Genomic DNA, 23,138 nt, shown 5'->3' on the forward strand with positions numbered 1-23,138 from the left:
ACAAAATGACTTGAGGTTTCAGATGACGTGTTAGTACTTTTTTTTGAAAAGTTATCTGGTCCTCCATAAATTTTACAAAATCATTATCCGACAACAAGGTTGGATTAAAATGCCCATGCTTATTCATCGGGGGGAAACCAGGAAGAATTATAGGCAGGGTGACTGGGGCATGATCTGAACTCAATATACTCTGATAGTGTGAAGAGCGAACAGATGGAATCAGCTGATTATCAACTAAAAGTAATCAATTCTAGTAAAAGTGTGATGGACATGTGGAAAAAAAAGAGTAATCTCTCTCATTTGGATGGACAAAATGCCATACATTAGAGATACCATAATTGGAAAGGAAAGACTGAATTGATAAAGCAGATTTACTTGGTAGTCTACGAATACAGGACAATTGATCCAAAACTGGATCTAACCAACAATTAAAAAACCGCCCCATATGAGAGAATATGAACTCAGCTCAAGCAATAAGGAGAAGAAACTATCAAAAAACTCCACATCATCCGAATTGGGAGCGTATAAGTTAGCCAAGACTACCAGTGTGTTATATAATTTCCCTGATACAATAATAAAACGACTTGTATCAGATACTTTGTTATGAAGCTCAAAGGGAACATTTTGGTTTGTAAGAATTGAGACCTCCCTGGCTTTAGCCTGAAAAGAAGAATGGAAGTGCTGCCCCACCCATTTTGACATGAGATGAGAGTTATCAGAACTGCAAATGCGTGTTTCTTGTAAAAAAGCAATTGCTGCATTAAGCTGTTTAAGATGTGAAAACACATTCCTTCTTTTAACAGGATGGTTCAATCCCTTAACGTTCCAGCTTACAAAATTTAATGGACTAACCATCATCCTTTAAAAAACAGATAGAGGATAGTAGGCATAAGCATTGTCAGAAATTCAAGTAACAGCTCTGGGGCAAAAGTATAAAACAAGAAAAACAGGACAGAAATACTTCCTGAATAATACAAATATCTAAAGGTTCTATGAATAATATTGGTGTTAGAGTTCCCTCCCCTACCCTCACACCCTACTAAAAAGCAGCAAGCTCTTCAAAAAAAAGTCACCCCATAACCCAACTTCCTGTCTCTTAACATCATCAGCTCCATCTTTTACCAATTAAAAACCAGAAAACTTTTAGCACTACAAATTAAAGTTATACATAGTAAAAAGAAAAACAATTCCACTAAAATTTGTTAAGCTTAACTCAAGGTAATAATCCAAAAAACAAGATATGAACTAGTATTTAAGAAAAAATATAAGAACAAGTAAACAGACTTTTCCCAATGACCTACCCGCGAGAAACTATGAAAAAAAATTTACTGACTTAAGAAAGAAAAATCAGGGAAAAAAAAGTACTTCTCCACCAGTATAAGTAATCAGACCGAATCTGAGGGACTCGAAGTAACAGGGAGGCTAACGATAAATTTCTGAGTTTCTGTAACCGAGTTAAACCACTTTTTGCCTCCACTAGTAAGAATTATTCAGAGGCGAGCTGGAAATCGAAGGGAAGGCCTGAATCCGCGATTATATAGTTCTTTCATGACTCCTTTATACTCAGCTCACAGACTCAGAACTTGGGAAGCATAGTCCTCGAATTGGCTGACCCTTGTATTCCAACTTCCCTCTCCAACGGGCTTCTTTAACCAAAAGATCTTTAATCTGGTTGCAATGAAAACGAATAATTACTGGGTGTGGCCTGTGCTCTGGCTCCAGTTTAAGCACAATTTATACTTCTGCGTCAAATGTACGCCGTAGGTACCGTGTACCTCCCCAAAAATGTAACTCACGCGTCGCGGTAACGCAGACTGCAAAAACTGTGGTAGCATGGTAGCATCACATTTCCGGTTGCTTTTCTCCGCCCTGTCTGTACACTGATGCAAAATAAATGGAGATGATGTACCAAATCGTCAAATCTACCTGCCGACATCCGAAAATATTTGAAATGCATTTCCTCATCCATGTCTCTCACGAAGAAACTCAACACAGTGGCACAGAAACCCCACCACCAACTAGCGTTTTGGCGGTGAACTGCAGAGCAACGCAGACACAACTACGCATGCTTGCTACGGCGTACGGCTACACAAAACTATAAATCAGCCTACGGCGTAGCCCGTACGCACAAGTATAAATCAGCCTTTAGGCGCTAAGGTGCAATGAGCTCTATCTCGGGCGTGGTCGAAAGTATATCGTTATCAAAAATCTCACATAGCAGAGTGGAGAAAAATTCAGTGGGAGATCCATGTTCGATAGACTCTGGCAAGCCAAGAATACGTATATTTTGATGTCTGCTCTGACTTTCTAGGTCAATAACTTTGGATATTAGCTTGCTGTTATGATCTCTCAAGCTGGAACAAACACTTACCAACGCTTTAAAACGGCAGTCTAAATCATTTGTGGCAAACTCGAGATGTAATAAATGTTGGGCATGATCCTCCACTTTGGATTTAATTTGATCCAATTTCAATTCCAACAAACTGAAAGACCTAAATTCAGTTATAGTTATTATCTCCTGTCGATGCTGTTCTAGTATCGAGGTAACATTTTTGCCCAAGAGGCTGGCCACTGGAACTTCTTTTTTCCCCATTTGGTGGTCTTTGAAGCCATTGTAAAATAGGCGTATTCGCAGGCAGAAGGGAGATAAAAAGTTTAACAGTTTGGAGTAAAAAAAAAAGGAGAGAAGGAGTGCAGAGATAAGAAATAGAACGGAGCGATAGCTTTCAGCGACTAAACCATCGCCATCTTGACCAGAAGTCCTGGATAGTAAAGCTTTACTGAATGTTAATTTCTATTCTATCATTTCAGTTATTAATAAATGTGGTGAAGAGTTACAGTCCAATATAGACACTTGCAGATTATCAACAACCTATCAAAAAGAATATCTGTCCATTATCCTACCGATCCTGGCTGCTCAGAAAAGATTACTAAAAAGGTATCTGCTGTCACTTTAAAGGTAGCACTTTATAGGAGTGCTAGGGCAGAAACCATCTGGTTCCGCGATTTTGTCACTCTTTATGCTACAATTTTCTTTAACACTGTTATTTTACTCAGATGACAAAGTTCTATTCATGGGTTTGCTGAAAGCAGTGTCTCAGATAGATAGGGTGCTGAAGGAGATGTTTAGCATTCTGGCCTTTAATCAGGACATTGAATATAGGAGTTAGGACATTATTTTTTGTTGAACAAGATACTGGTGAGACCACACTTAGAATATAATGCATAGTTTTGGTTGCCCTGTTGTAGGAAAGTCATCATTAAACTGTAAAGAGTGCAAAAAAGATTTACGAGGACGGTGCTGGAACCTTGAGTTACAGGGTTAGGTTGGACAAGCTAGGACTTTATTCCTTGGAAAGTAGGAGACCTGAGTGGTAACCAAAAGGAGATGTATATAATCATAAGGGACGTGGACAGAGTGCACGCACATAGTCTTTTTCCTCAAGGAAGGAAAACTAAAAACTAGAGGGATCAGGCTGAAGGTGAGAGGTGAAAGATTTAATAGGAACTGAGGGACAATTTCTAATCAGGGTAGTGCATACCCGCCAGAAAGTGGTTGAGACAGGTACAGCAACAGCATTTAAAAGACATTTAGATAAGTACATGGATAAAAGGGGTTCAGAGGTATCTAAGTCAAATGTGGGGAAATGGAACTCGCCTGGTGGACACCATGGAGATGCTGGGCTGAAGGGCCTACTTACTTGCTGTATTATTACTTTATGACTTTAGTCATGAAGTAATGATGGTTCAAAGTCATGCAACTCACCAAGTCTATTTTGGTTCTTGGTAGAACAATCCTAGGGGTGTCATTACCCACTCTTGCCACACCCCAAAAATAATATCCTCTCCATATCAGTTTTCTCAATATCAGACATGCTCTCTTTCTCTGATGTAAATTCCAAACATGAACACTTGATTTCTCACTTTTCCAGGATCCTTGTCCCAGTTTTCCTCTCCACTGATGTTACTTAACCAGAAAAAGCTTCCAACATCCCTGTTTGTGTATCAGATTCTAAGCATCTGCAGTTTGTTTTATCCCAATTATTATTCAACATTATTTACTTATTTTAATTTTCTTACAGTTCAGTTTACTTTTTTCTAAATCACAAGCAAGTGATCTTAACATGAGATATGATGTAGTACATAGAGCATACACATCTACAGTACATTACAATGTTGTGCCAACTATGCAACCTTCTCTAGAAACTGCCTAGAATTCCCCCATTGCATAGCCCTCTATTTTTCTAAGCTCCATGTACCTATCTAAGAGTCTCTTAAAAGACCCTATTGTATCCGTCTCTACCACCATCGCTGACAGTGCATTTCACTCTCCATGTAAAAAACTTACCCCCAACATCCCCTCTTCCAAACACTTTGAAACTACACCTGTAATAACTATGGCTCATCAGTCTAGATCAGAGGTTCTCAACCCGGGTTCCATGAACCTCCTTGCTTAATGGTATTGGTCCAAGGCATTAAAACCAGGTTGGGAATGCATGCTCTAGAATCACCCACTAGTGCAAACGTTTCAGCATCTGCCCTGTCATGACCCATAAGGATCTTGTATGTTTCAACAAATTCATCCCTAGTAAACTCCAAAATCTAATCTGCTCCCCATAGGATAACCATCCCTTTGTAGGAATCTCTTTCAGATTGATTTCAATGCTAGCATACATTTTCTTAAATAGGAGCTAAAATTATGTTTACCAACTGTGTTTCCAGTAAGCAAATATGACAGCCAGTCTTAAGAGATTTGAAAAACTCATCAATATCCTGAAGTGAAAATTTTTACAGGTTACAGCTAAGTGAAAACCAATGATTATTTGAAACATACAACTAAAAGAGACACATTCCATTACCTCTTTCTTCAGAGATACTCTGGACTTCCAGCCACTTCTTAGCCTGTTTTTTTCCATTTTTTCCATTGTAGCTTGATTTTTGTATTGCAGCATCTGATGCTGGTAATTCAACTAGAGGCTACTACGAATAAACAAAAACATAATGAAAGAGTTATGGAAGGATGGATGGTGACATGGAATAGGTGACAGGAAAAAAACAGAATTGCTTTGAAGCTGTAAAATTCAAATCTTTAGTCTTATTGCTCTGAATTACGTATTTTATCTCCATACATCCCAGTGTGTGAGATGAAACTGCAGTTTGCTTGGTCGGCACCACAGTTCACATGGATGAGTTGGGCCAAGGGGCCTGTCTCCATGCTGTATTTACTTCATAACTCTCTATCAAGGGCGCAAATGAGTGTGTATAGAAAATTAAACACTTACCCAAATGTGTTTCCCTTCTATTTTTGACGAGTTTTAGAACATAGAATAGTACAGCACAGTACAGGCTCTTCGGCCCACAACGTTGTGCTGACCCTCAAAACCTGCCTCCCATATAAGCCCCCACCTTAAATTCCTACATATACCTGTCTAGTAGTCTCTTAAACTTCACGAGTGTATCTGCCTCCACCACTGACTCAGGCAGTGCATTCCACACACCAACTACTCTCTGAGTAAAAAAATCTTCCTCTAATATCGCCCTTGAACTTCCCACCCCTTACCTTAAAGCTATGTCCTCTGGTATTGAGCAGTGGTGCCCTGGGGAAGAGGTGCTGGCTATCCACTCTATCTATTCCTCTTATTATCTTGTACACCTCTATCATGTCTCCTCTCATCCTTCTTCTCTCCAAAGAGTAAAGCCCTAGCTCCCTAAGTTTTGAAAGATAAATATTTCAAGAAACTACCATGTAAACAGGAACAATATGAAATATGCAAGAGCAGGAAATGAGATCCTTCCTCTTCTATAAGCATGGCATGAGTCAACCAAGAACACTGAGAACTGAGAAACCTAATACATACTGTAATGTCAATTCCATTTTCACAGCTGAAAAAGTGAAGCATCTGATGGCATAAAATTCTGCGGACATGTGTAAACTCATCAACAGTCAACCACTGCAAAAACAACCCTCCCCCCACACATACATGAGTAGATTAACAGTGTTTTTATATGTGCTTTACTGCAACATTAGTACCAACCCCTCCCTTTTACAAAGTTGCTGAAATACACTGAATTAGACTAACCAAATTCAAGCACAGGTCCATCTCTTTCTTCAGTTATGTTCATTCTTAATGTGGTATTTGATGACATTTATAAACCATGGTGCAACTAGTAAGCAAGAACTTTCCTCAAACACATGAATATCCCAAAAGAAAACTACTAGCATCTAAAATATTTGGCATCTACACATCCAAGAACAAGAACTATCTCTGTTTCATTTTCTGTCATCCCAAAATGATGCTGAAGGTGCTGATGACTGCAATTATCAACCTCCATAAAATTGTGCACAACAGACAGGAAAGGAGTTAAGAAAAGCCTTGGTGAAGAGAATTACAAAGTAAAGATATGTGCAGTCAGAATTGATATGACAAGCTAAAGGGCCAGCTTCTATCCTGTGTGACAATGATAAGAGGTCAGAATTGTCGGAACACATGGATATTGAAGATGGAGAGCTAGAGGAGAGATTTATGTCAGGATTAGAGATATGTGAAGCCAAAGAAGGTTTTGAAAATGAGAATGGCTGTTAAAATATGAACAGCTGACAAAACAGGAAGCAGTAGGAAAATCAGTGAGCACAACAATGAAGGCGAATGGAAATTATGTGTTAGGAATTATTTTAATGGTCAATCCATACTGGCTATGTTTTAGATGATAGGAGCTATTTAATAAGTTTCATACAACTTGACTCATACATTTCAAAAAATTATTTTTTAGTATTTACAAAACACAGAGAAGTGCTTCATCACTGTGGAATATGACATCAATTCAAAATCATAATCCAAACCTTTTCACTTAACTTGCTCTTATTAACTCTTATATACTTATTGTTTAAATGTACACGGGGCAGGAATCAGAGGCAAAAAAGTCTGGATTTTTGACATAATCAGCTCAGTTTTAAATATATATTGGAACTTGAATAGCTCGTTACATCACATTACTGATGGATTTTGTCTCCACTGTTCACATAGTGGGAAAATGTTAATCTATGAAACAACACTTTGGTAGATTATTTGTTCATTATCATTTTAATGTTTGTGGGATATTTTGTGCAATATGCAAACTTCTCTGTTATGACACTTCTAAAGTAAACTGACCTCAAATAAGTGCTTCTTTGAAAACAACAATGCAAAACCTTTGACTGAAAATAATATCCAAATCTACCTAACTGAAGCATTGCAAAATTAAACAGCACAGTGACATTGTAAAAGTGTTCCAACATTGCTTTAACCACAATAGCAAATCATTAATATTTACTTAGGAAAAAGATTATTGAGAAATGACACTTTAAAATTGTAAGCACAGCTGTAAAAGTTTAGATATTTATCTACATTGCTAAAAATGATTAAGAGCTATCAGAAGTTATAGTGTCCATGACATGACTTAATTCCGATAAAGAAACATTCAGTTCCTGATTGCCCTTGGAAATATCAGCAATCCCTACTCCACCAGATCTGGATGCAATTCCATATCTCTGGCAGTACTCTGTGCAAGGACAGTGATGATCAGCAGCGAACAGTGAATAAATAAAAATATTCTTGTGACTGTGTGTGTAGAACAAAATTATCCAAGTAAATACTTAATGTGAATTACACTAGTACTTTATATTCACAAACCAAACACAAACAGTATCATGTGAAATCTATAGAGCTGTCTAACACAAAGTTACTGATACAATGCACAGCAATTAAAACAGTACTAACATACTTCAGATATCCATCAGTTTGGTTTAAGAGGTTGTCCATTTGCCAACGAATACCATGACACCACCGCATTTTATGTACAAAGTAACAACTATTTGGAGAACTACCAACCAGTCTCCTCGCTTGAGATCAACAAATACCAGAATCCATTCACTTAGAAAATCCTAATTTGATTAGTCAAAGATAGTATTGCAAATATAAAGGAAAGATATGTCGCATCCAGAGTTTTTCCAGTTAACGGACGATTTCCCTCCACGTCTGTCTAACGTAGTGGGGAACCGTATACGAGGCAAGTTACAGCAGTGGTTTGCCATTGCCTTCTGCCAGGTGAGTTTCCAAAGAGATCACCAGCTCGTAACCCAGCATGGATGGAAAGCGTGCAGGGGAGCCGGCTGGATTCGAACTCAGGACCTTTCATCCCGAAGTCCGACACTGATGCCATTACGCCACCAGCTGGGTCCATTGCAAATATAGTGAGCTAATATGATGAGCATGGTAGATAACAATTTTTAACCCTGAAGTAGGCCACCCTGTATTTTGAAACAATGTCTCAGTTCTAGACTCCCTGATGAGAGAACAAATACATTCTTAGTACATCCACCCTATCAAGCCTTCCTCTTCTAAACTCTATCAAGCACAGGAGAGGAAATTATGTTTGAAAAAGCTCATAATTATGTTTTTCCTGAGGATGTAACCACTAGAGTAGAACATGTTGACAAGAAAACTAGTAAAAGTAGCTGGTATACAAGGAATTTTAAAACACTTGATAAGATGCAACAAAAGAGAAAGGAATAGATTTGCAGGGATAGACACTTATAGTCAGTCATAGAGTACTGCAGCACAGATCACGCTCTTTGGACCAACTTGTCTATGCCAACCAAGGTGCTGACCTAAGCTTGTAATGTGAGCCAACAGAGGTGAGGTGTAGAGGTTTTGTTGGCTACTCACTGTGCAGAACCTACTCTCTCCTTGGCATTACAGGGAGCTGCAAAGAAAAGAGCCATCAGGACCGTCACAGAGGCTGCCAAGTGAGCCTTCAGATGGTTATGAATCAAGAGGTGTGACCTGAGGACCAGTGCTGCTGAGACATAAGCCTGGCTGGGTCACCTGGGTGACAGTGTCTCACACTAAAAGACCTAAAACACCCGATGACCCGAGGTTACATCATGATGATGTGTCCCAGCTCATCCTAGGATATATCTCAGTATCATCTATTCCATTTGTAAGTGTTTGGAACCTATGTGTAAATCCTGCTCATTTCAAAATAAATCAAATAGAACCATATGAATAATTTCTGTATCATTATTAGTAGGGTAGCACAAAAGGGACCTCAGCCTGCTTATATTCACGGTTGGATGAAGGCACCAAGTCTACCTAAGATTCTAAGAAGAAATGACTGGCACAGCTTCCCTTGATTCGAGCTTTCAAATGGTGAGAAACCTTTTAAGTATTCTCCGTGGGGAGCTGAGGATACTCAGTCATAAAGAGTATTCAAGATAGAAATTGACATATTTCTGGGATCTTAGGGAAAATGGAGTTGAGATCAAGAATCAATCATGATCTTACTGAATGATGAAGCTGAGTTCAAACCAGTGCCTATTCTCGCCTTATGTTCATATTCGGTCCAGATCTCAACTGGCAGTCATTGCAGTGCTACCACTTCTATTCATAGTCAACAATTCAGTATTGCAGAGCTGGAAAATATTCACACCCCAAATAAACAATATAAATAGGACAAGGATTATATGAAGCAGAAACAGTGTTGGGAACTTCTGTGTCTACTGGGCTTGTTAGATACTATAAATCTACATAATACAGAAAACTCTAAGAGTTTGTTTTAAGTAGCTTTATAGGTATTAACAGCTTTAATTTCCAATCTTATCAAAATTAGGTTTAATTTACATGGGTCCAGTTACCATTCTGGAGTTGTTTTACTCTTTAGGAGGTGTTTTGAAAATTTAACCTTCATGTAGCTATCAGAGGTTAAGAACATCTGTAATCGTTGCTAAACATGAAAGGATCGTTTAGAATAAGTATACTTTCTTTCACCTTGCCTAAAGTAACAGCATCTTAGCATGCTTTGACATTTGCCAGTCACCACCCAAACCAATCTTTTCCAAATAACCATCACTCTACTCTGAATTCCTAACGTCTACAGTAGGTTATTCAATTTTCATTATTTGCACACTGCTTTACTCCACTAGCTTGTCTTCTTTATATATTCCTCCTCAGACTAAAGCCACTGTTTTAAATCAGACAAGGTAACAAAAAAGTTCCTTCAAACCCAGCATCCTTGGTAACATATGGATTACCACCAACTCATTCACTCCCTAGTTCCTGGACATTTTCAAGCCCACTTCCTTTCACAGTATTGCACTGCAGGGCGAACTTGGAAAGCTTAGCATCTGCTAGCTCATGGGGATACTTGCTAAGTTAAGGTGAAAGGTCAACAACTCAAAGTGTGACCTCAGTTGTTCTGTCAACAGATGCAGCATGACCTTCTGAATATTTCTACCATTCTCCAACTTTTGTTTCAGATTTCCACCAACAGTATTTCACCGTAGCAGGATAACTTCACATTCATTCCTACTACTGATGTGTATATGTACATCAGTAGGCATATACTGACAAACAACTTGCAATAATTTCCTTTGCCAAAGATTGATCCACAGAGAAGTATTTCTCATTCTATTCTCACGATTCTTTCAAAGAGTAATTTATTGAGTTTGTAACAGCCTTTACCTCCCACATTTCACCTGCTTAAATGCATTAAATGCGAGGTGCAGGCCCATAATTCATACTGGGAAATAAAATGGAAGCATGGAGGAGAGATAGTCTGTCAGCAGACAAGCCCATTTTAGCATGAGAATAGTTGGTTCAATGCAAAAAAAAACTGACCAATGTATTTTTCAGAAGTGATACAGTTGTACAAGGCTTTGCTGGAGACCAAATTTGAAGCATTGTATGCAGTTCTGGTCACCTATCTACAGGAAAGCGATCAACAAAATTGACAGAGAACAGAGAAAAATTACAAGGATTCTTGCAGGAATTAAGGACTGAAGTTACAGAGGATGGGTGCATTAGTTAGGACTTTGTTCCCTTGAGTTCAGGAGAATGAGAGGAGATTTGATAGAGGTATACAATATTATGGGTCTTGAGTATGACTCTAAACTGCAACTGGTGATGAGGCTCTGATTGGGGACTTTCAGAGCTTTAGGGAAAGTGGAGTTACCCCTTAGTCATTCATTGCTCCCAGGGCTGCTCTGACCCAGAACGGTAGCACCTGCCAGGGTTCCTGCTCAGGATACAAGCAAAGGCCAACGGCAGATCCGGCAGGCTCAGTAACTGAACTTATGACAGAGAAGGCGGATGAGCTACAACCTCAAATGACAACAGCTACAGTACAGGCAGATGAACATTTGGGAAGAGAAATAGCGATTTTCTCTTTTCGCCCAACGCAAGGCAATAGAAAACCACCGTTGCTAGATACTAGGTTTCCTAGAATCTGGTGAACGCAGCAGGCCAGGCAGCATCTCTAGGAAGAGGTGCAGTCGACGTTTCAGGCCAAGACCCTTCGTCAGGACTAGAAGGGTCTTGGCCTGAAACGTCGACTGCACCTCTTCCTAGAGATGCTGCCTGGCCTGCTGCGTTCACCAGCAACTTTTATGTGTGTTGCTTTAACTTCCAGCATCTGCAGAATTCCTGTTGTTTCCTAGAATCTATTTGCTAAGAAAATCATGGCCAAACTCACAAAATGTATAGCACAACAACAGCGTCAAGAGGATCTTCAAGACAATTCTGAAGATGGTTCACTTGGTAGGATTGATTCTGGGCAGCAGGGGATCTCCGACCGTCATCAAGCTACTGCTCATAAAATTCAAGTAACACAAAAGAAAATTATTGCCACCTGGAATGTAAGAACCCTATATCAAGCAGGAAGATTGGACAGTTTGATAAATGAAATGGAAAGACTAAAAATTAACATCATGGAATTAGTGAAGTTTGTTGGACAGGTGCTGGAACATGTCAGAATAGAAATAAAACACTAATTTATTCTTGTGGAACATCCGATAAATGAAAACATGGCAAAAAGTGTTTTAGGACATTGGGCAATATCAGAAAGAGTGCTCTTTGTTAGATTCAGAGGACAACCATTTGATTGAGCAATTATACAGGTATATGCACCAACAACAGATGGAACAAATGAGGATTCAGATAAATTCTATGAAGAGCTTGAACAAGCAAAGAATGGAAGCAAATCTCAAGATATTGTTATTGTCATGGGAGATCTAAATGCTAAAGTACGACAAGGTGCTGATGGAAATACCATAGGAAAAGTTGGACTAGGGGAAAGAAATGAAAGAGGCGAGAAATGGGTAAAAATAGTGCAAGATGAATAATCAGGTCATCATGAATACCTACTTTAAAAACCATCCAAGACGCTTGTGGACCTGGAAAAGTCCAGGTGATAACACCAGAAATCAAATTGACCTTATTACTATAAACCAAAGATTTGGAGACTCAGTGCAAAACATATCCAGGTGCAGACTGTAATAGTGACCATAACCCAGTAGTATGTCATGTAAAAGTAAAACTTAAAAAACTAAAGTAGTAAAAACCTGAACAATCCCTTGACTACTCGCAATTAATTAAAGGAAAAAACTTTGACGACAAAAATTTACAATTGAAGTAAGGAATAGATTTCAAAGTCTAGAAATAGAATCTGTTGAAGATGATAGCAATCATGTAGAAATGAAGTTTAACTCACTGAAGGATGCCTTGGTAGAATCAGCAAAGTCAGTGATTCCTAAAAAAGAAAAAAGCACAAAGAATAAATGGATGACAGATGATATCAAAAATCTAATGGAAGAAAGGAGACAGAAGAAAACAAATCTTATGGAATACAAGTTCTCAGATAAAAAAGTTAAAAGCTTATGTCAAAAAGCCAAAGAAGAATGGTTAAACCAGGAATGTGAACAACTAGAAAGAATCCCTATTATTGATCCAAAAAGGGTACATCAACAAATCAAGAATATCACTGGTAAAAAGCCCCTCTGTTCTTCAGTTGGATGTTTGAAAGCAAAGGACTGTACATGGAAATCATGGAAAAAGATGAGATTATGAACAGATGGACTGAGTATATTCAGGAATTGTCTGAAGACGATCAAGGTGAAAAACCAGAAATTAAGAAGAAAATTGAAGGTCCAAGTATTTTAAAATCTGAAGTTCGTAATGCAATAAATAAGATGAAGAAAGGAAAGGCAACAGGTCCTGAGGAATTAGTAATAGAACAAATTAACGCCCTTGAAGATCATGGAATTGAAAAACTTACCGATTTAATCAATGACATTTATGAGACTGGAATAATACCAGAAGAGATGAAAAATATCAGTATTTATCATTCTTCCTAAGAAACCTGGAGTAACAGAATGTGAATTACATAGGCCCATAAGTTTAATGAGATATCACCAAGATACTTCTAAGAACTTTGATGACAAGAGCTGAAAGTAAGATACAAGCTGAAATAAGTAAACAACAATGTGGTTTTGTGAAAGACAAAGGTACAAGAAACGCGATATTGATGTTAAGGATATTATCAGAACGACCTATTCAAGTGCAAAAAGATTTGTTTGTTTGTTTCATCAACTACACAAAAGCATTTGATAAAGTGAAGCACAATAAGCTATTTGAAATATTACAGAAACTCTAGATCTAGATTCGAAAGACCTCCGCCTAATCAGAAATCTGTACTGGGAACGAACTGCCGCTGTAAGAATAGATGGAGAAGTAAGTCAGTTTACGAAAATCAAGAGAGGCATTAGATAAAGGTGTGTTTTCTCCCCTGATTTGTTTAATGTGTATGGTGAAACAATATTACAAAAAATCAGAGACATCATGGGAATCAAAGTTGGCAGTGAAAACATCAATAATTTCAGATATGCGGATGACACTGTGTTAATTGCAAGTACAGAGGAAGAACTATAAAACTTAATTGATATAATTGTTGAAGAAAGTGCAAAAATGGGTCTATCTATCAATTGCAAAAAGACAGAATGTATGGTGATATCCAAAAGGAAGGAAAATCCTATCTGCAGGCTGAGAATAAATGGGGAAGACATAAAACAAGTACAGAACTTTTGCTACTTAGGAAGCTGGGTGACATCAGATGGCAGATGCGACATGGACATCAAAAGAAGAATAAGGATGGCAAAAGACACCTTTACGAGAATGAAGAGTATACTGACCAACACTAAACTAGGCATGACAACCCACCTCAGAGTACTGAAATGTTACGTTTATCCAGTTATATGGCTCAGAATGTTGGACAAGATCTAGTAACACGAGGAAACTAATTGAAGCAGCAGAGATGTGGTTTTTGAGGAGGATGCAAAGAATATCATGGACAAAACAAATATCTAACAAGAATGTCATAAGCAGAGCCAGCACACAAAGAGAAATAATGTATGAGATCATGAAAAGGCAACGTAACTTCATTGACATGTGATTAAGAAAGAGGAGTTAGAATGCACGGTAATTATGGAAAAGATTGAAGGGAAGAGAGCAAAAGGAAGACAAATGATGATGGAGACAGTAGCCAGACAACTGGAAATGAATACCAATGAATTGATCCACTTGACCCGATACAGGAGTGTGTGGGCCATGGCAGTCAAAGCTCAAACTGCCATGGCACCTGATGATGATGATGATGATGATGATACAATATTATGAGAGGTATAGATAGGATAAATGCAGACAAGCTTGGGTAAGACTAAAACTGGAGGTTATAGGTTAAGTTGGAAATGTGAAATAGTTCAGAGAAATCTGAGGGGGAACTTCTTCACTTAAAGGGTGCTGCGAGCGTGGAACAAGCTGCTAGTGAAAGTGGGTGATGCGGGTTAAAATGCAACATTTAAAAGGAGTTTGGTAAGTACATGGATAGGAAGGGTATAGAGGGTGATGGCCCAGCTGTAGGTTGAATGGACTAGGCAGAATAACAGCTCAACACCGATGAGATGGGCAGAATGAACCGTCTCTGATCTGTCACGCTCTTTAACTATGATGTGGCCATGAATGCTTCCTCTGTAAACCACAGAAATCTGCAAGGTCAAGATTGCAGTGCTTCGCAAAATATATTAAGCAATGTGTCTGCGTGATTCTTGATATTTCCCAAACTGATCCAACACTGAGTAAAAATGTCTAAATCCTCTTAACTTGATCATTTTTTTATTTTAAGTAACATGGAGCATTTATACAGGACCCAGGTCCAGGGTCTTCTGTATGGGAAGCACCAAAATAAAAATCATATTAACCTTCATCTTTAGGAGCATATTTGTATTTCTCAGGGTTGAGAATTATTTTTGTGAATCAGGTTGTCACCTGAGATCGAAATGATGGAAAAATGGCCTTCTGGATCAGTTATTTCCTGTGTATCAGTTTTTGGACAGATGAAAACTTGTTTCCAACTTTCAGCACTAAAAATGCAGCACTGAAGGTCAAGCCTCTTCAAGATCATACTAAAGTACTGCTGAATGTCAGTGCATCCTTTCTTAGATAAGGGGCCCAAAACTGCTCACTGTACTCCAAATGGGGTCTTGCCAATGCCTTACACAGCCTCAGCATTACATCCTTGCTTTTATATTCTAGTCCTCTTTAAATGAGACATTCCCCTTCCTCACCACCGATTTAACCTACAAATTAACCTTTAGGAAATCCTGCATGAGGACTCCCAAATCCCACTGCCCAACTTCACGCAGTATGTGAGCTGTACAACCAGAGGGGAGAGGACTCTGGATTTGATGTACGCTAACATTAAGGATGCATACAGCTCCTCTCCCGTCCCCACACTGGGAAGGTCAGATCACAACCTGGTGCATCTAGAACCCTGCTACATGCCTCTGGTGGAGAGTAAACCTGCAACCTCGAGGACAGTGAGGAAATGGTCGGAGGAGGCTTATGAGGCGCTCCAGGGTTGTTTTGAGGTGACAGACTGGCAGGCACTCTGTGAGCCACATGGAGAGGATATTGATGGGCTCACAGAGTGCATCACTGATTACATCAGCCTCTGTGTAGACTGCAATGCTCCGACAAGAACTGTCCTTTGGTATTCAAATAACAAGCCATGGGTGACAAAGGACATGAAGGACATCCTGAATGCTAAAAAGAGGGCGTTTAGAGATGGAAATAGGGAGGAGCTGAGGGCAATACAGAGGGACCTGAAAGCCAGGATCAGGGAGGCTTAAGACAGGTACAGGAGGAAGCTTGAGTGGAAACTCCAGCAGAACAACATGACAGAGGTCTGGAGGGGGATGAGGACCATCATTGGGTTCTGGCAAACTTGCGACAGAGGAGCTGAAGGCAGTGTGGACAGGGCCAATGAACTTAACCTGTGCTTTAACAGATTTGACATTGTGGCCCCTGCCCATCCCACACATGAGCCATCTGTTGTCGACCCCCAGCCAACACATATTCCACTCTCCCCTCCTACCCCTCCTCACAGTCCCCCACCCTGCTCTCATGACTATACCCCTTCCCCACACAAAACCACCACGATGGGCTTCACAGCTGAACAGGTGAGAAGACAGCTAAAACATCTCAACCCAAGCAAGGCTGCAGGACCGGATGGTGTCAGTACCAGGGTGCTCAAAGCCTGTGCCCCTCAGCTGTGTGGAGTATTTCGCCATGTATTCAACATGATCCTGAGGCTCCGGAAGGTTCCTGTACTGTGGAAGACATCCTGCCTCATCCCTGTGCCGAAGACGCCGCGCCCCGACTAGGAGTTGAGGATGCCATCATCTACCTGCTGAACCGTGTCTACGCCCACCTGGACAAGCCAGCGAGCACTGTGAGGGTCATGTTTTTTGACTTCTCCTGTGCGTTCAACACCATCCGCCCTGCTCTGCTGGGGGAGAAGCTGACAGCGATGCAGGTGGATGCTTCCCTGGTATCATGGATTCTTGATTACCTGACTGGCAGACCACAGTACGTGTGCTTGCAACACTGTGTGTCCGACAGACTGATCAGCAGCACTGGGGCTCCACAGGAGACTGTCTTGTCTCCCTTTCTCTTCACCATTTACACCTCGGACTTCAACTACTGCACAGAGTCCCATCATCTTCAGAAGTTTTCGGATGACTCTGCCATAGTTGGATGGATCAGCAAGGGAGATGAGGTTGAGTACAGGGCTACTATAGGAAACTTTGTCACATGGTGTGAGCAGAATTATCTGCAGCTTAACGTGAAAAAGACTAAGGAGCTGGTGGTAGACCTGAGGAGAGCTAAGGTACCAGTGACCCCTGTTTCCATCCAGGGGGTCAGGGTGGACATGGTGGAGGATTACAAATACCTGGGGATACAAATTGACAATAAACTGGACTGGTTAAGGAACACTGAAGCTGTCTACAAGAAGGGTCAGAGCCGTCTCTATTTCCTGAGGAGTCTGAGGTCCTTTAACATCTGCCGGACGATGCTGAGGATGTTCTACGAGTCTGTGGTGGCCAGTGCGATCATGTTTGCCATTGTGTGTTGGGGTAGCAGGCAGAGGGTAGCAGACACCAACAGAATCAACAAACTCATTCGTAAGGCCAGTGATGTTGTGGGGATGGAACTGGACTCTCTCACGGTGGTGTCTGAAAAGAGGATGCTGTCTAAGTTGCATGCCATCTTGGTCAATGTCTCCCATCCACTACATAATGTACTGGTTGGGCACAGGAGTACATTCAGCCAGAGACTCATTCCACCGAGATGCAGCACAGAGCGTCATAGGAAGTCATTCCTGCCTGTGGCCATCAAACTTTACAGCTCCTCCCTTGGAGGGTCAGACACCCTGAGCCAATAGGCTGGTCCTGGACTTATTTCATAATTTACTGGCATAATTTACATATTACTACTTAACTATTTATGGTTCTATTACTATTTATTATTTATGGTGTAACTGTAACGAAAACGAATTTCCCCCGGGATCAATAAAGTATGACTATGACTTTGCACCTTGTTTTTTTTATAATTTTCCCCTCTTTAGAAAATAGTCTGTGCTTTTATTCCTTCTATCAACGCATATGCCTATGCACTTCCCAACACTGTATTCTATCGGCCATCTCTTTCCCCTTTCTCCTAATTCGTCCTTCTGCAGCCTCCCTGCTTCAGCAACAATACGTATCTTTGCATCATCAGCAAACTTGGTCACAAAGCCACCAATTTCATCATCCAAATCGTTTACATGCACAAAGCAGTCCCAACACAGACCCCTGTGGAACACCACTAGTCACTGGCAGCCACTCCTAAAAGGATCCCTTTATTCCCAATCTTTGCCTCTTGCCAATCAGCCAATACTCTATCCATGCTAGCATCTTTCCTGTAATACCCTGAGTTCTTACTTTGTTTAGCAGCCTCATATACAGCACCCTGTCAAAGGTTTTCTGAAAATCAAACTACACAACATCCACCAATTCTCCTCTGCCTACCCTGCTTGCTATTTCTTCAAAGAATTCCAACAGATTTCTTAGTCAAGACTTTCCCTTAAGGAAACCACGCTGACTTCAGCCTCTTTTGTCATGCGCCTCGAAGTACCCAGAAACCACATCCTTAGCAACTGACTCTAACATCTCCCAATCACTGAGATCAGGCTAACTGGCCTATAATTTCCTTTTATTCTGCATCCCACTCTTCTTGAAGAGTGGAGTGTCATTTGTAATTTCTAGTCCTCCAGAACCATTCTAGAATCTACTGATCATCACTCACATATATCATGAAGTGCTTGTAAACATAAATGACTACAGTACTGTGCAAAAGTCTTAGGCAACCTAGCTACATACGTGTGCCTAAGACTGTACGTGTTACTCTAGATTTCCAGCATCTGCAGAATCTCTTGTGTTTTTTTCTAGTCACTGAGTCTTGGTCTCGCCTCAGCCTTTTCTGTTCCACAATAAATAATCTAAGCTTTTCCAATCTTTCTTCCTAGACAGAAATTTACAGTCCTGATAATACCTTTATAAAATTCTTCTGCACATTCACCAAAGCAAACACAATTTTCCTGTAATCTTGTGACGAGAATTGTAAACTGTATTCAAACTGTGGCCGAACCAGTGCTGTATAGTTTAGCATCACCTCTCTGGACTTGTATGTAATGCCCAAGTTAATAAAATGCAGTATCTGTTAAGACATTTAACCATTTTATTGACTTGATGTGGTATTTCAAAGATCTATAGACACACATTCTGTTCCACACCACTCAATATGCTTCCATTTATTCTTTAACTTGCTGCATTTTTCCAAACTTCTCTCACACTTCCCTGGACTACGTACATCCAATTTACTACTTTCCTGGCCCGCTAACCAGAATACATGCACCTGCCTGGCATGCACCTGCCATGTTACAGCTTTTCCCCTGACTGCAAACCAGAGTCAGTTTTTCTAATAATTTTTATGCAAAATAACCCTAACTCTAATACATCATTAGGAAAAAAAGTGAGCAATTTAAAAGATTGCAACACACATCAAAGTTGCTGGTGAACGCAGCAGGCCAAGCAGCATCTATAGGAAGAGGCGCAGTCGACGTTTCAGGCCGAGACCCTTCGTCAGGACTAACTGAAGGAAGAGTGAGTAAGGGATTTGAAAGCTGGAGGGGGAGGGGGAGATGCAAAATGATAGGAGAAGACAGGAGGGGGAGGGATAGAGCCGAGAGCTGGACAGGTGATAGGCAAAAGGGGATACGAGAGGATCATGGGACAGGAGGTCCGGGAAGAAAGACACGGGGGGGGGTGACCCAGAGGATGGGCAAGAGGTATATTCAGAGGGACAGAGGGAGAAAAAGGAGAGTGAGAGAAAGAATGTGTGCATAAAAATGAGTAACAGATGGGGTACAAGGGGGAGGTGGGGCCTAGCGGAAGTTAGAGAAGTAGACATGTCAGAATGGGAATGGGATGTGGAATTCATGTCTACTTCTCTAACTTCCGCTAGGCCCCACCTCCCCCTCGTACCCCATCTGTTACTCATTTTTATGCACACATTCTTTCTCTCACTCTCCTTTTTCTCCCTCTGTCCCTCTGAATATACCTCTTGCCCATCCTCTGGGTCACCCCCCCCCTTGTCTTTCTTCCCGGACCTCCTGTCCCATGATCCTCTCGTATCCCCTTTTGCCTATCACCTGTCCAGCTCTCGGCTCTATCCCTCCCCCTCCTGTCTTCTCCTATCATTTTGCATCTCCCCCTCCCCCTCCAGCTTTCAAATCCCTTCCTCACTCTTCCTTCAGTTTGTCCTGACGAAGGGTCTCGGCCTGAAACGTCGACTGCGCCTCTTCCTATAGATGCTGCTTGGCCTGCTGCGTTCACCAGCAACTTTGATGTGTGTTGCTTGAATTTCCAGCATCTGCAGAATTCCTGTTGTTTGAATTTAAAAGATTGCGTTGATATAATATTGTATTGATATGCAGTAGTAGCCAGTGAACAAATATATCAGCTGTATATCATCAAAGAAATGGAAGGAACAGGAGGCTTCTCAGGGAGATGTACAGACAGACTTACTCAAACAGATTGCTGTATTAAAGAGCTATCTTAAGTCAGGGAAAATAGTGTAACTGTTCCTAACAAAATTTTAAAAAGTGCTTTTCCATATTGGAGGTGTAACAATATACTCAGTCAGAACTTCCACATGGAAGAGACTTGATTCTTGAGTTATCGACACTTACTCTGGATTGAAACTGTTTCCTACTCCTATGCTTCCATATCTGCACACACTCTCTATCATAGGTTCAATTTCTCCATTTCTTCCTCCCACCTGTGCCTTTCATTTCTTTTCTTCCCACTTCCAATCTCTCATCCATCCTCAAGTCTATGCATTGCACTCATTCACTTGTTTTCCCCCTTCACTGTATCACTGTTGATTTGTTTGCCTGAATCTGCCTCACTGATTTTTTTTTCACGCTTCTGAACCGCTTTTTTTTAAAACTACTCTCCTTCTCCTTACCTTTGGTACATGGTCCAACCCTTCCAGCTTCTTGTTTTTGGGTGTTATACCCATCATCTCAGTTTCTTGAACTCTGTATTCCTCTAGCTCACTGTTTCTGCGCATCCTTGTCTCTCTTATATCCTTTCTCTCTCACACACATCTCCCCTATACTTTTTCTTTGGTCTTTCCCATGTCTTCTGCCTGTCATCTTACTTCTGTCTCACTCTCACTTTGACATGACTCTACCATTCTACTTACTTAACCCAATCTATTTTCTCTATGTCTACCCTCTGTCCTCACTCTATTCCACAGCTCTCTGACTCCCTCCAGCCACTCCCCATCCCAACAACTTTCAATGTGTTCATTCCATTGATCCTTTCTACTTCACCATCGTTCTCACATTCTCTGTCCCTCTTTCTGATTTTCTCTCCAATGCCTCTCCATTTCCCTCTTTCTTTGTTGTGTTTCACTATATGCCTGTCTGGTGACTGCCAAGACACCTCCTCCATGTCCTAGCATCAGGATCCCACAACCCCATTCAGAACTGATCCAGAATTCCCTAAATTCTAGATCAATGGAATTAGATCTATATTCTCTAGAGTTTAGAAGAATGGCTGATCTTATTGAAACATACAAGATCCGAAGGTGACATGTCAAGGAAGAGCTTAAAAGTTTCCACAAGTGCAAAACTTTCAAGTCAAGCAACATAGGTACAAGATTTAAGACTGAGAACAAGGAATGTCTTCTCACAGAGTGGTAAAACTCTTGAATTCTCTAACCTAAATAATTGTGAAGGCCAGATCACTAAGAGGTAGAAACATGTTTGGGAGAATTTAGAGATATGAGGGAAATGACATATAGGAAAGGAGTTGAGACCTAGGACAGATATGCCATGATCACATTGAATGGCAGATCCAAAGGACCAGGCAACCTACACCTGCTTCTAATGTCTTCTGTTCTTGAAAGGAAAGTTGTTGATAGGGAAGTAGTTTGAAAGGATTAAAGGACCAAGGTTAGTTTATCTTTGAGGAGAACAATGATGACAACAGATTACAGTATAAGGGGCAACATCTGAACAAAACAAAGTTAATACCAACGTCCAGGTGGTCAGCTTTCCATGAGAATAGAACTGCAAGTGAAGGAAGGGGGTTTCCAGCAAAAGTTCAGCTGAGAATGGGCACCAGGAAATAGAAGGAAAATCAAGATCCGATTCTGAATCACCCAATTTTCGAATCTGAGGACCTCCCTCCACAACCAGCTATCATTCTTCCTTTCACACTACCCCCAATCTCACCGCAACCAACCCAATCCGACCTCCTCTCAAATGCCACATCAAAAATCTGAATGCCGCAAGCCCCGACCTACCTCCCGCACCCAATTTTCTCAACCCCTTGTTCTCCTCCATATTCCACTACCCTCTTCCCCAAGCCCCAGGCTCTTACCCTCGGAACCCTGACTCCCGCCTCCGAGGCCCCGGAGCCCTTCTCATCGCCTTCCCTCAGGGCTCCGGGACCTCCCTCATCGCCTTCCCTCAGGGCCCCGGGACCTCCCTCATCGTCCCGGCTCCCTCCACCATCCCACAGGCCTCCGGCCCTCCCCATCCCATTCTCCCACGTCAAGTCCCCGCTACCCTGGTCCCCACCATTCCGGGCCCCCGCTCCCCTTCCAACATGTCCCCGAGCCCTCACCGTTACGCTTCGGAGCCGCTTCATGCCGGGTTGTGGGGGTGAGAGGGGGGAGAGCGGGGGAGGGGGTAACAATAGGCCCCGCAATCCAGCGCCGACTCACCATCAACTGGGATTGGGAGAACAGCCCGCATCAATCGAGCGAAGAGCGGCTCCAAACGTCGCAGTGACGCGACGCAGCCAGAGGGGGCGCGGGCGGGGAAAGGGTGAAGGTGGCGGCTCGGAATGGCTGGTGTGAGAGGGAAGGGGTTGGAGGAGCTGAGGCGATTTCTGGGTGGCAGAAGGAGCCGGTGCTCTGAGTCCCGTCGGTGAGAGACTCTGGGTTGAGGCAGTGAGGTGTTGTTCAGAGGGTGACTCCGTCTTGAAGGAATGGCAGCATCAGTTCCCTGGAAGGGTCATCCACAGAGAGCAGTCCCATCCCATCACTGGGTCTGAGGAGTTTAAATTCAGTCAATCACATAATCTGAATTTAAAATCCCATATTAGTTCAGGTAATGATGGATTGACATGAGGATTGTCCTGGTTTCTGTGTGAGGTTATTTGTTCTTTTCAATGACTTGCTTCCTGAAGTGGCTTGGCAAGTTGTAAATACCAAAGGAATGGGGATATCATGTGGAGCCTGTTTGGTTATCTCAGCTGATCTACCACGCTTCCACTTTCCAGTACTACCCCTTCTGCCCAGGAGCGCAAGAAGGTGGAGAGCTGTGAATACAGCCTAGTCCATCAGTTTTCTCTTCATCTACTCTGGCTACAC

The 23,138-nt window shown here is 41.4% G+C and overlaps 1 protein-coding gene across 8 annotated transcripts in view; it reads right to left on the reverse strand.

Annotated features, from left to right (window-relative positions):
• Window positions 1–22,516, reverse strand: part of akap11 (A kinase (PRKA) anchor protein 11) — a 110,508-nt gene extending 87,992 nt beyond the window's left edge. For 3 of the 8 annotated variants that reach the window (XM_063051186.1, XM_063051187.1, XM_063051179.1), the window contains exons 1-3: window positions 22,388–22,446; window positions 12,526–12,564; window positions 4,860–4,980 (exon numbers count right to left, since the gene is read on the reverse strand). In XM_063051186.1, coding sequence (XP_062907256.1) covers window positions 4,860–4,952 — 93 coding nt within the window. In that variant the 5' untranslated portion in view covers window positions 4,953–4,980; window positions 12,526–12,564; window positions 22,388–22,446. Of the gene's footprint in view, window positions 1–4,859; window positions 4,981–12,525; window positions 12,565–22,141; window positions 22,199–22,387; window positions 22,465–22,487 lie in introns of those variants that run through there. The other 5 variants (XM_063051184.1, XM_063051182.1, XM_063051185.1 and 2 more) reach the window with 5 other exon arrangements.
• Between the last annotated feature and the right edge of the window lie 622 nt (window positions 22,517–23,138).

Source organism: Mobula hypostoma, chromosome 6, assembly GCF_963921235.1.
Source record: "Mobula hypostoma chromosome 6, sMobHyp1.1, whole genome shotgun sequence".
Classification (NCBI taxonomy): domain Eukaryota; kingdom Metazoa; phylum Chordata; class Chondrichthyes; order Myliobatiformes; family Myliobatidae; genus Mobula; species Mobula hypostoma.